This window comes from Azolla caroliniana, unplaced genomic scaffold (genome assembly GCF_043228905.1).
Source record: "Azolla caroliniana isolate FFs.n. ecotype wild unplaced genomic scaffold, voAzoCaro1.0.p SCAF_13, whole genome shotgun sequence".
NCBI classification, from domain to species: domain Eukaryota; kingdom Viridiplantae; phylum Streptophyta; class Polypodiopsida; order Salviniales; family Salviniaceae; genus Azolla; species Azolla caroliniana.
Genome location: NW_028230448.1, coordinates 163,033 through 175,909, shown reverse-complemented (window position 1 = coordinate 175,909; position 12,877 = coordinate 163,033). Strand labels below are relative to the sequence as shown.

Sequence of the window (12,877 nt, the reverse complement as noted above, 5' to 3'; positions counted from 1 at the left end):
GCACAATTCACCACCATTTGGCAAATGATGGAGAGAAGTTTGACCCATGATACTTTGGCCATATATTGCTCAAGCTTTAAACGCATATGGAATCAACCCTTCTATTATCTCATAGGATGTTATGCGAATCATCCATATTTAACTTCTTCCATAGGCCCATATTTTGACTAGCAAGATTGCAAGAAGTCACATAGAGCGAGTATAGGATTGTTGACAACAATGGAGACCACAAGTATTGGGATATAAGGCACATGGACCACACTATCCAAAAAACATTTGACTGATGTTGATTTTGATGAGGATGCCTAGATACACTTGGCAAAAGTTTTCATAACCTCACTTCCCCGCACCAACCAACCTCAATCCATAAAACATTTGACTGATGTTGATTTTGATGAGGATGCCTAGATACACTTGGCAAAAGTTTTCATAACCTCACTTCCCCGCACCAACCAACCACAAATACAATGTCTTCTCACCAACTTAACCCATACAAATTAGTAATGCACTTCATGCTTGTAAACCGTCTCCAAAATCATTTCACCACATGCTTAATACCATTATCATGGATCTTTAGGAAACCTAGAGCTTTTATTTTTGTTAAGAGTACGGATGATGTGAATTCACCCATTTTTGCAATTGTGATTTCTCAAAAGCCTACCTTGGCCTCTAATAGACGTTAAGATTTTAGAAATGATAGGACTAGCTTCTCAATAGCAAGACAATTGCTATATGTTTACATAGAATATGCAAAAGTCAATCTATAAATACATTTTAGTTGAGGACTTGTTGGTTAACATCAGCAAGAAGAACTCGAGCAGCTTGTTTGCCAGAGGAAAGGGCTCCATCAAAGGTGGATGAATATCGATGGTCACCACAAATATAAAGACCAAGACATAGACGAGAGTCTTGGAGGAGGTTGGTCGGAGGTGCTTGGTCTGGTTGTGCTAACCTAATGCGGTAAGTACGCAAGTGTCTCCATGATGCCACAACAACACCACCTAACCACTCACTAACCTCTTCTCTTACTATAGCCTCCAACTCTTCATCAGTCTTCTCTTCATACAAGCCCACCAACGACACTGACACTAGGACCTTCCCCTCGGGTGCATATGTCCTTGACACAGACGTTGGAAAGAACATGTTATTCACAATCCCCTTCCCTGAACCATTCAAAAGCAATGTTGGCTCTCTCTCCATCACAGAGAGTTGTCGATTTCTATCCTCATCCATTTCGAAGTATATACATACTGTACTTCGAGGTTGTTTCGTTATAGAAAAAGTTGGCTTTTCTATAATCTTCCCTTGTAGTCTTCCTATCAACTTCCATGCCTCTACCCCCTCTGTCGCCATTATGATGCCATACTTGCTCATTAGACATTGCCCATTGGCAAGCCTTACTCCACTCGGCCGCCCTGTGTCCTCGTCGAAGATCACCTCCGTAACTCTAGAATTCAACAAAATCGAGGATTGTGGGAGCCGGTCTGCGATTTGTTGTGGGATCGCGCCGATCCCTCTAGCAGGAAGCGTGTTTGATCCCAAGGCCAAACACTTGAAGACAAAATCAAAGAGCCGGCTCGTGGTCCCCAGGTCGTTGTCGAAGAAGATGCCACCGAAGAAGGGGCGGAAGAACCGATCGACCATGGGCGGGGAGAAGCCAACAGAGCGCAGCCTCTCCAAGATCGAGGTTTCATCAGGGTTGGACAAGAGGTCGTCGTCAGCCCGTGCCGACACTCGGAGGCGGACCAAGCCCACGAGGATCTTGTCAAAGATGGAGCCGATGGGATTGAAGAGGGAGAGGAGGCTGTCGGCGAAGTGTCGAACGGGGTCGGCGATGCGATGGAATTTCCCGTCGAACCAGACGAGGGCCCCCGAATAGAATTCGCGGAGCTGGAGGGCATCATAGTCGAGGATCCGTTGTGCTTCGGGGTACGCCGTGATGAAGATCTGGAAGCCTCGGTCAAGCTGGAAGCCCTTGTAGATGTCGGTCCGCACTCTGCCTCCCACTCCATCAGATGCCTCGACTACAATGAAATCGGATCTGCCCGCAGCCACCAGCTCGGTTGCCGCCGCCAATCCCGCCAGCCCGGCTCCCACGATCACAACCCCTGTCGTGGTCGCACTCGATCCGCTCCCTCCCCCTGCATCTCTGTAGCTTTCAGCACCACCGCTTTCCTTCTCCTTCTCCGATTGCGATATGCTAGCCTTGGGCGATCTCTGCGCCCACCCACCCTTCACCTGCAATCTCCCTTGCACGCCCAAATCTCTGGCTAGTCGATTCAGGTGCTCCCGATTCAATGCTGCAGATAAAGCTGCCTGCTCATTGCTGTGCAGAAGCCCGGATTGGGGATGAATTAGCAATGCAGCAGCAGCAGTGGTCAAAGAAGCGGAGCAAGATGAGAATGGCATGGCAAGATCGATCAGAATTGCCTCTCATGACACCATCATATCATCTAATCTCATGTTTCTATATGCAAAAACTCAAACCTCATCCACTTCAGAGCCTTTTCAGCCATTCAATTGGCGGCTTCTACCAGATCTCTTTTTAGTGGAGTTTTCCGGAGATTATTTATTTATAACCCGGTACTAGAACTCTGGATACAAGAGCAAGATCTTGTCGCCCATCATTGTTTGGCTTATATCGGTTCCCCCATCATGCTCATGTCCTACTTATGCCTAGTGGGTCAATCGTTAAAACCTAGTGTCAATGTATCGATATGTATATGATTACACGTTTCAGTCCAGTGATGTGTCGACACACGTGGATAAAAGTTTTTAACCATAATTCTACCTTTCCATGTGGATAAAACACTCCATTTAACTACCAGTTATGTCTACTTAAATAGCTTTTGTTAAAGCTTTCACTGCATTCCCATTTTATCCATATATTTATTCTATACATTTGGAATCACTTTTGGTACAATCACAAAACTCATTTAAATTTAACATTATATTTCCGAGTCAAATTTCATATGGTGGTGGTTCTCAGGATTGAACCATCACCCAGTCACAACCCTTCCAAAAAGGACTACACATGACTTGTTTAACAAAACCCAAAAAGAGAATCCATTACATACAAGTCAGCCCAAAAGAGGAAAACCCAAACACATGGTGTTAATGACATTGCCCCACAAGCTTTCCTTTCCTCAAGAAGAGCCTCGCTTCTCTCATCATACAACGGCCTCATCGAAGGTAATGAAACTTGGCATCGACCACCTTGGCATCCTATTCACATCCAAGGCAATCGAAAAACCTGCTACCATGGGGTTGAATACATATTCATCCATTGTTCATTTCTTGTTTTGTGAACCTTTTAATGCCGTTGCATCTCCAATAGGTGGCAACACAGATAAACTATCAACGCTTTGAGTTGGCTTAGCAGGACTTTGTAGGTTTGGTTCAATGGTGGCCCCTGAATTGGCTTGTTTTGATTGCTTCAATAACCGAGGCGAAGTTTCAGAAGATTTCATGGCCCTGTCATGTCAAGTGAGCTAAAAATGTGATGTTCAAAATCATCAAGACGATAAGTTAAAAGCAGAAAAAATGACATTGAGTTTGAACTAATAATCTGGGACAAGGGAGCATACCTTCTTTTACTAATGTCTTGGTTGGCAGCATGGAGAGGCCTCCGTGATGTCTCAGTGGTTGACTCCTGGGAGCAAAAATGTTTAGATCATTGGGTGACTAAGCAAGACTTCCATGGATCACTAGAACATTATGATTCGTTTCATATATGCAAAAACACTAGGGATATCATGTGAACTCACTCCTACGATCCATGGATGCTGCAGCAACTCATCAGGACCTGCTCTTTGATTCTTGTCCCACTGTAAACAGCGCTCAAGAAAATTGATAAAAACTGTGTCTTTGCATGTAGTGACAGTTGCCAAATCCTTGGTCCCCGGGTAACGTTTCTTCCCCCAAGAGTTGGGAACAATCCTAGGATTGCAGTTGCTATCTGCAGTGCATTGAGAACTCAGACAACCCTTGGGAGTTCAAAACTGGAAAAAAAAAATCTGTATATTAATAATTCATAAAACGAGAATCTAAAGTATTACCAAAAAACATTTTCTTTCTAGTAGCTTGCTCAAGGGCACTACGAGGTGGAACTCCAAGAACCTCCATCATGCATGCTAATTGCTCTACTTCATTTTCGCCTGGAAACAGTGGATATCCTACAATAGACAAGGAAAAAGTAACATTCAATTCATTATATTACTCTCTAACCGAGCCATCTCAGTTGTACATTTGCGTTTGGATACCATTACCTGTATAGAGCTCCGCCAAGATGCATCCAAAGCTCCAAATATCAATCATGTTGTCATATGGTATACCTGTCCATGCAGTACTAAAATGTTAAGCAAAAAGACTGCATTACTGTAAAATTCATGGACGGAATCATAGGATGCAATCTCTACGGCCTGTACATTCAAACATGTATATTACAAATGCAGTAGATATGACAATGAGGCTGGCTATTACAGAGTTTGTGATTAAAACCAAGTGGGGGGCTATAATACCAGTGGTGTCAACATAAACATGTGTGGGTAAGTCTCTTTGTCGGTCTCTTTTTTCAGCAAATAATAGCTACCATTACTAAAGAAAACACACTACCATACTAACTTACAATAAACTTTGGATTTGGCTGGGATCCAAATATTAAGAGCTCACTTCCAAACTACAGATCAATACAGTTGCTGAACATGATGATCTGTCACCTTATATAACTGTCACTCTTCATGTGGAAGATTCCTTGACTTTCAAAACAATGAAAATTGCCACAAAAGAAATTCTTTCAACCTAGCAAAATATTTCTTCACCCCCAGCTTGTGAATCAAAAGTAATGGCATTTCTCTTGCTCCAATTGAACCATAGCCTTCAATACCTTAAGTAATAAAAAATAAGTCGGAAGTGGGGCATCACTCCATTTAACTCCACATATGCAATAACCCGATTGAGTGGAGATCTAGCTACTCTAGTCAGGATATCATCTTTTATTTCTGTTTTCTGATCCTTGTTCCTATCCACCGATTGATAAGCAGTGGAATTATACATTGTCAGCTTTATGATGTTGGATTGTGGGAACTTATTAAGCTAGTGGCAGTGCATCTAGAGATTGGGATTCAACAATAAAACAGTTCTATCCATGCCTATGTGTTTCATATAAAACATGGTATTCAATGAAAAAAATCAATGTTGATGCTTAAATCGCTAAAATCAAGCTCTAAAAATATTCTAGCTATCATCAAATACATGCGTTAAACATGTGCCTAACAGCCAGATATAATTCAATCAGTGCAATTAATGACAGACAAAAACTATACATGCTGCAGTTTAGGCCAAGATGAAGCTTTGACCTTACCAAATAGAGAAGACACATTCATAATTGTACAAATCTCAAATAACACACACCACATCTTAGGAATGTACCACTCAATAAAACTAGAAACCAGGGGTGCATACTGTTTTATGCATCTTGATTCTTATTAGAGATCTTCAACTTGAAAGACTGATATTGATATCAAATGCATGTTTTCCAGAAATATGAAGAGAGTCAAGTTCGAATTACCGAGTATAACTTCAGGAGAGCGATAAAAGCGGCTTTGAATATAAGTATAGACTGCAGTGAAAAGGCCCAAAAGTATTGTTAGTTGATGATCTCTTTATCCCAATTGCAGTTCTACACATGCAAAAAACACAAGCAGAGATACAGACAAATAGAAAAAAATGCAAAAGGAATCACAGAAATGAGGAATTTTCATTCATGCACAGTAGCAGAAGTCCTACAAAAGATTACATTATACAGTAAAGTCATCAGGTAACTCGATTTTATATTTAAGACTTGACAAATTTCCAATTGGTTATAACATACTTCTTTCATGATCGAAACAACTTGATCCGAAATCAATAACTTTGATTTTTGACATCGATGGGTGTTGTAACAAGATGTTCTCAGGCTTCAAATCACAGTGAATAATGCGGAGTTTCCGCAAGAATTTCAGGGTGGTTAAGAGTTGCATTGCAAAGCTTTTAATGACTACCAAGCTTATTCCTTGAAAATTGTTTCTTTTGATTAATTCATAAAGACTGATGTCATGAAGTGAGAATGAAATGCACAAATGACCACGGAAATAAAAGCTTTCATGTATAGTCACAACATTATAGCTAGTAGCTTCTGCTTCGGCCTGCAAAAACCTTCCACAAACTGCTAGATGTCAAAAGGCATTATACTAAACCATTTCAAGAAAAGAAATTAGAAATTAGAGATACTACCAATGTCAAATTGGAGTAAATCATTGTTTAGTGCTTTATGAGAACTTTAAAAAAATGTCATTTAGACCAAAAGTTTTTGCAGCTTAATATGAATAAATGATATAATTATGAGTGAACAAATTTTCCATCTTTCAGACCAAAGGGGAGGTGAGGTTTTGCCCCAACAACAGAAGTACCAATTCAATAGCTCATTTATAATATATCAATAGAGAGATCAAGGTTTTGAAAACTGACTTTATTAAAATTCATTCAACAACTTCTGTGGCTCTATAAAACTCTGATGATTAAACTAATTTAGATAAGATCACTCACCAACATTAGCACAAGATCCATTTGTTCTTAAGAATGATTCATAAACAACTAAAACCCATCATTTTGAATAGGTGATCAAGTAAACCTTACCTTGTCCCTTAGATGATGTAAGATCCTCACTTCGATGAGTGCTTGTTGATGAAACCTTTTCTTATTTCTAACAAGCTTTATAGCTCTAAGAACCTTGTGCTTGTGATCTTGGCATTTGACCACTTGCCCAAAGCTTCCCTTTCCCAATATTCCAAGAATTTCAAATCGGTAAGCGATATGATCATGTTGCATGATCGTATAATCACCTCGTTCATCATCAAATCCTACAGAAATTAATAAAATATGTCAGCCCGGTAAATCACATTAACATTTTCCACTAGAATATGCGTGATGATGTATAACCAAAGAAAGAAAGATGTATTAAAGTCTTTTAACAGGTCGAAGTGGCCTGTAAGACCAAAGGAAAAGCATAAATTTTACCAGCCGAAAAACACCAAAGGACCATATGATAATGGTACATATTATAAAATACATCATGAGAGTGCATAGATGCATATCGTAGTAACCTCACATATCCAATGAACCTTCCAATATCTATATCTATTGCAATGAAATGAAATTCATTATGTGTAATGATACTACTACAGAGAGACTTCCAATCATTGTTACAAATTGGATACAAACGAACAAAATTGTTGTTACCAATTGGACCATATAATGACTTCTAATCATTTTTACCAATCATTCCAATTTGAAAAACAAAACAAAAATGCCAAATTGTTTTGTTAAAGAGGAAGCTAAGATAAAGACAAAGCACATTAAGATTTGTTTCACAATAATTTGAATTCAACTGGAATACATAGAAATATGTGAAAGTCATCTATCAACTGAAATGAAGACAACAAAAGTCTTCGCATACATCAATATCAAGACGGGGATATCAAATCTATTAAAATTAATAGACAGATTCAATAGATACAGCAAAAAAGGACAGATTCTATAACCAACATCGCCATCAGAGTGTCTCCTTGTTTGTTTTTATGAAGTGGCAAAGAGTTCCAGATGTCCTCATTAAACATGGGTTGTATAAATTTGATTGCTTATCTGAGGAGCTTCATTTTGGCATCATATCATTCTTGTTTTCCCTTCTAATGTTCTAGAACCAAACATGCCAGGGCTAGCCTTATTCCATGAGCGAATGGTTTGATAACATCCACTCTGTTTCCAAGGCAGGTACTATGATAGTAGAAAATGAGGTTGAGCTGCGAAGGGAAGGGATCCACCCAAGGAGGGTTTGCATCTGATTAGCTTGTTGGTGAGGTAGCAGCTTACTAAAAAGACAATTAGTAGTTGGTTCGAGAGATGATCAACCACACACTAGGACTGAGACACGGCCGAAGTACCACTTTTATGTATTCTTTATTTGAACTTCTATTGAAAATGATCTTGATTACATTGACTGGTTGGAAAACCCAAAATGAAAAGCATTGATAGTGTTACCGTAAACCAAATCAAGAACAGCTACAGAACACAATTTATTCTCCAATTACTTACATCAAAATCTGGTTCAAATCATGAATTCTGAGTATTTGGTTGTCAACAATGTTATGAATCGAAAATGTGAGTTATCTATCATCGAAGTAAACAAAGTGACCATAAACCAGCACAGTAAACTGACACATTCCAATATCAACCATATCCAAGTCTTTGGCATACTTTCACATATTTTTGATATTAGATACAAAAATTCAGGAAAGGCTCATTCATGGATATCACAGGTTCATAGCAGAAGAAACTTAAAGACCAAATGAGAAGCATGTACTAATAACTCTTCCCAAAGATAAACCAAGTAGGAAAACACTTGACTCTTGCCAAAGGAAAACCATGTAGAAGAACAGTTTCAATACCTTAGGACATAATTTTATAAGAAATAAAAATACACAATGTCGTGTTACCAACCATAATTATATGCACCCGCGGTACTAGAAGGCTGAAGCTTTTGGCAATCTGCTCCCACAAAGTAGATCTCACAGTATGCCTTGATCTCATCACGTTCATAATCAGTAAGATAATTGCCATACTCCTTTAAAGCCACTATTCAAATTTCAAGAAAGGGTGTGACATATTGCCCAAATGTTTGAAACAAGTATTGTACATGCTATGTCTTTTAGTGCTAGTAAAAAAATTTACCTTCTGGGTTCATAAAAACTCTTGATGCATTGGAAAGGCTGGGTAAATTAGTTTTCTGCACAGATATTACAAGGAAGACATTAACAGGCCATCAATGCACCTTACCCTTGCAGAAAGCATGTTTGACACCAGGTGTACAAGTAGTTTTTTTATGTTGTACCTACCCCAACAATGTACTTAAACATGCCAATGATGTGTGAGCTGTAGCTGGCATTAAAAAATGGTCCTAGGAATGCTGGCATTAATGTGGTATGTGATTAAACTATGAGAAATGAAAAGATGGATATGCAATTTGTTTAGCAATCGATAAATACTACAGGAGCATATATCAGCATTATACAGCTGTGATGATGAGGGGATTCTCCCAGCTACAGACTCAGCATAAAAGCAATTACAAGATCAAACCATATCTAAACAACTGGGCTTTAGTTCTGCAAAATACACAATACAGATTATTTGCCATTTGAAGGCAATGCATCACAGGTACCAATACTATCATATGAAGAGATAGTGTGCAGCTATCGTACTAAGCAAAAGAAAAGAAGTAACATGCCTTCTCTAAAACTATTTGCTTTCATTCTGCCATGATACCAAGATAGTAATTCTGAGGGAAGAAAAACTGATGCATTTACATCATCTCCTACCATAAAATCATACACCATCTGCAGGGAAGTCTGAACACACTCTCCTTGGTGGATGATATAAGCACCACATAATTACCAGCATTGCCCCTTATGATGCATGCATTGATAATTAAATCAAACAAGGACAACAATTATGCAATGGGGATATTGGTGTTTCACATTTGATAGTGAGTTTCTTGAGAAATACTAGCACAGACATTGTCAGAAATATGATCAGTGCAAGCTAAGATCTTTGTGATTGAATTTCCTGGATCGCACTATTCTTTCAAATGATGCAGAGAGAAAAAGTTCTTAGGCGTCCTGAATGAAGGAACATTATCAGCCTTCATGCACAGAGATCGACCAATATAATCAGTGCAATTACCAGGGTTATAATGTTGATTTTGATAGCTCTAGCACAATGACCATGCTATAAGTCAAGAATGCTGGGAATTGAACCCATTCTATATGAATGACCTGAGACTAGATACCCACATATAAAAAACAAAGCAGACAGAACACCAAATGAAGATGAATATTGAATATCCTTAAAGACAAGATTTCTCACACTACACCCTCGTCTTACAGTATGCATGAAATATGTCTCTTACCTCACACTTTGAAGCAGGATTTGTAAATGAGCTGCTTCTATATACCCAACGATCAGTGTAAGGATGTCGGGAGATCCCTTTCTCTTCAAACTGCAAGATGAAAACCATGTAATTAATGCCACTTCTGCAAATTTTTCCAATGTAAATATTTCTCAAGAGAACATACAGACTGAGTTGGTCGTGAAGTTTGCACACTCTCAGCAGGACTACCCCCAAATCCTGTATTACATTCCAAGTAGTTTGGTGGTATCTGTTAATTAGATCATTTGTCAAGAAAGCAAATAATGCTTACTGTAATTTGGCAAATGTTTTAGTTCAGGTCTGATTCACAGACCAAAGCATGGAAAATCAAAATGCCCACTTCAGAAAACATTATTATGGCTGGAATGAGCTACGTGCCTATGGGGACATTAATCTGGGTGCTTCCTAGAGACAACTTTAACGGGTTGACTTTAAAGTCCTTAGCCTGTAGTTTGTTGACAATCTCTTTGTTGGAACTCACATTTTTGCCAAAGCTGATTTCTGTAGCTTTTGGGCAACCCCTGCATAAAAGAGGGAGGAATGAATGAATGAATTACAATCAACATTAAGCAGCCAAATGGTGATTTCCTTGTGCTCATAAGTAAGATGTGCATCCTGAGAATAGAAAAATAGAAGAATATCAGGAAGGCAGACAACATTATTATGCTAGAATAGCAGTTCTATTGTTGATCAAAATATATACTGAGTTCATTACACACGTTTTCTGGCTCTTCCCATGTGCAAAAATGAAATCATTGAGCCATATCTCAAGTGCAAAAAGTAAGCAGGGAAAAGGCATTGCCTTTGGCTTGTGATGAGCTCATTAGCACGGACTTGTTCCTGACCTAGCTTCTCATCCTGTAATTTCGCTTTATCCATCTGAGTGGTAGGCTTAGCTTCATAGAGCTTCCCAGGCTTTCTTTCTGAGGCTGCATCTAGTGTTGATGCGTTGTTTCGGGAGAATTTCTTTGCCTCCAAGTGTGAAAATCCTGACTGGTTCACTCCCGCCAAAGCCTCTTCTAATGTGCTCACCAACTGAGATGGAAGCCTCTTGGAATCCCAGGTCCCAAAATCTGTTCTATAACTGTCTGATCTCGAGGTTTTAAGACCAAGATTTGAAGGCCGGATTTCGCGTCCCCTTAATTTTGAGTCTGAACTATCTCTGGAGCTGAGGAGGCTTCTACCCACATGGTTTGAGTATTTCATTGCACTACTGAGTGGGTCTGTTCTGTAACTCCGGTTGAAGGAGCTTGCAGTCGAGTGAGTGGAATAAGTCGAAGATGATATGGAAGAGGCATATTTCACAGTCTTTTCTCCTCCGGGCTTCCTTGTTTCCTGAGGGATCCGAAACAAATGCATTCTATCGATATGCTTTGATCTGGGAGTGGCAATCGAAGAGGAGAAGAAGCTAGCTTTGTTGTTCCTCAGAGGACCTTCTCTTCGGTTACTTCTAAGGTATTTATTCAACGATAGCGCATACAAGCTCCCGAAGCTTTCTTTGGAGTTTCGGTCAGTAAACAAGCCCGAGAACGTACTCATCTTCTCGACTCTCCCTCCTCTGCAGCTTCGGTCACTATAGAGACCAGAAGTAGAGACCCGCCTATCCGAGTGTGTACCATACTGGTGCCTTTCTATGAGGGAACCAGAAAGCAAGCTTCTTCGCTCATTTCTATGCTTTTCGGTTGCATACCTCGCGGAGAGAACTCTCGAAGTGTCGCTGGATGCAAGGCTGAGAAGCTCTGCTTGGTCAGCAATGCTCATCCTCACCTTTTCAAGGTTTAGGATGGGCAAATTCATAGATTTGGGTGGACATCTCTGGCTAGGGGGTGGTTGTCCACAGCTAATGGCAGCTTTTTTGACAGGGGTTGGAGTAGTCTTGTTAATGAGGCTTGAAGGCTTGGAAGAAGGTGCTGCCAACGATGATGATGATGATGATGAAATAACTCTGCTGGGCAGGGGAGGCTTTCTGCTCCCTTGCCTAGTGTTATTCATACTGCTCCTCTCTATCAATCTTATCGCTATTGTTGATGATGATTATGATGGTTGGACAGTAAAGTAAAACCTTGGATATTAGGTAAGGATCATTCAATTAAGATCCTATTGAAAGAGTGTGCAGCGTATGATCTTGCAGCAGCGGCCTGTCGACACCCTCCCAAGTCCCAAGCGAAACGCCATTAATCCATTCCCTGATCTGAGTTCTGTCACTTCCTCTTTCTTTTTCTTCTTCATGGTGATGATCGAACCGTAGCAAAGCGGCGCAGGGGAGGAAGAAAGGGATCATGTGCCGAAAGAGAGCAGGAGGAAGAGGCTCAAATTTGTGTTGCCTTGGAGGGGACCTACTTAGGCTTTCCTCGATCGATCGATCAGAGAAACTCAGAACAGAGGCAGAGGCAGAGGCAGAGGAACAGGGGAGACACAGACAGACAGACAGACAGAGAAGTTGAGAAGATTTTTTGCAGTTTTTTCCGGTTCCCGTGACAATCCATTCATTCATTCCATTCATTCAATTGTCCAAAACATAAAAATTACATAACATTTGAAATAAAATAAAAACACAAAAATTCATTCATTCTAATTTCTACATATGAACTTCTCCCGGTGAACAACTAGTTGAGTCATGCCTCATTTCTAACTTTGTTCTTGAGTTCTTGAGGCATTTGGGTGGGGAGGAGGGGGCCTATGGTTCGATTACAATATGTGCGCATTCATGCCCTTCACTTTTGATTCGTGAGTTGGGACGTGAAAGTTAATAGAACTTCTTTTGGTGGCGATTGACAGTGTTCAAGGAATCACGAAATCTCAACCATGATGCCAGGTGACATCTCATCATATTCTGAAGTTCATAGTAGCATTTAC

The 12,877-nt window shown here is 40.0% G+C and overlaps 2 protein-coding genes across 2 annotated transcripts; both read right to left on the bottom strand.

Moving 5' to 3' along the window:
• Nucleotides 1–362: 362 nt before the first annotated feature.
• On the bottom strand, nucleotides 363–2,545 carry LOC147855893 (FAD/NAD(P)-binding oxidoreductase family protein). The gene has a single exon (XM_087329537.1). It carries the CDS (start codon nucleotides 2,407–2,409, stop codon nucleotides 775–777), a length of 1,635 nt encoding a protein of 544 aa, XP_087185663.1. The 5' UTR covers nucleotides 2,410–2,545; the 3' UTR covers nucleotides 363–774.
• A 394-nt stretch (nucleotides 2,546–2,939) lies between these two features.
• Nucleotides 2,940–12,057, bottom strand: LOC147855892 (uncharacterized). The gene is made up of 15 exons (XM_087329579.1): nucleotides 10,739–12,057; nucleotides 10,503–10,636; nucleotides 10,167–10,250; nucleotides 10,001–10,090; nucleotides 8,931–8,973; nucleotides 8,767–8,821; nucleotides 8,536–8,670; nucleotides 6,676–6,899; nucleotides 5,873–6,185; nucleotides 5,570–5,620; nucleotides 4,269–4,334; nucleotides 4,059–4,175; nucleotides 3,768–3,958; nucleotides 3,588–3,652; nucleotides 2,940–3,474 (listed from the first exon to the last, which is right to left on the bottom strand). Exons 1-15 carry the CDS (start codon nucleotides 12,011–12,013, stop codon nucleotides 3,291–3,293), a joined length of 3,027 nt encoding a protein of 1,008 aa, XP_087185705.1. The 5' UTR covers nucleotides 12,014–12,057; the 3' UTR covers nucleotides 2,940–3,290.
• Between the last annotated feature and the right edge of the window lie 820 nt (nucleotides 12,058–12,877).

What these genes read in the sequence shown, in the direction of transcription:
- LOC147855893 (XM_087329537.1), bottom strand. Translation starts at nt 2,409, where the DNA reads ATGCCATTCTCATCTTGCTCCGCTTCTTTGACCACTGCTGCTGCTGCA.
- LOC147855892 (XM_087329579.1), bottom strand. Translation starts at nt 12,013, where the DNA reads ATGAATAACACTAGGCAAGGGAGCAGAAAGCCTCCCCTGCCCAGCAGA. An exon ending in TGTTTAAGTACATTGTTGGG is followed by an intron (nt 8,822 to 8,930) that starts GTAGGTACAACA and finishes ATATCTGTGCAG; the next exon opens with AAAACTAATTTACCCAGCCT. An exon ending in AGTTTTTATGAACCCAGAAG is followed by an intron (nt 8,671 to 8,766) that starts GTAAATTTTTTT and finishes AAATTTGAATAG; the next exon opens with TGGCTTTAAAGGAGTATGGC.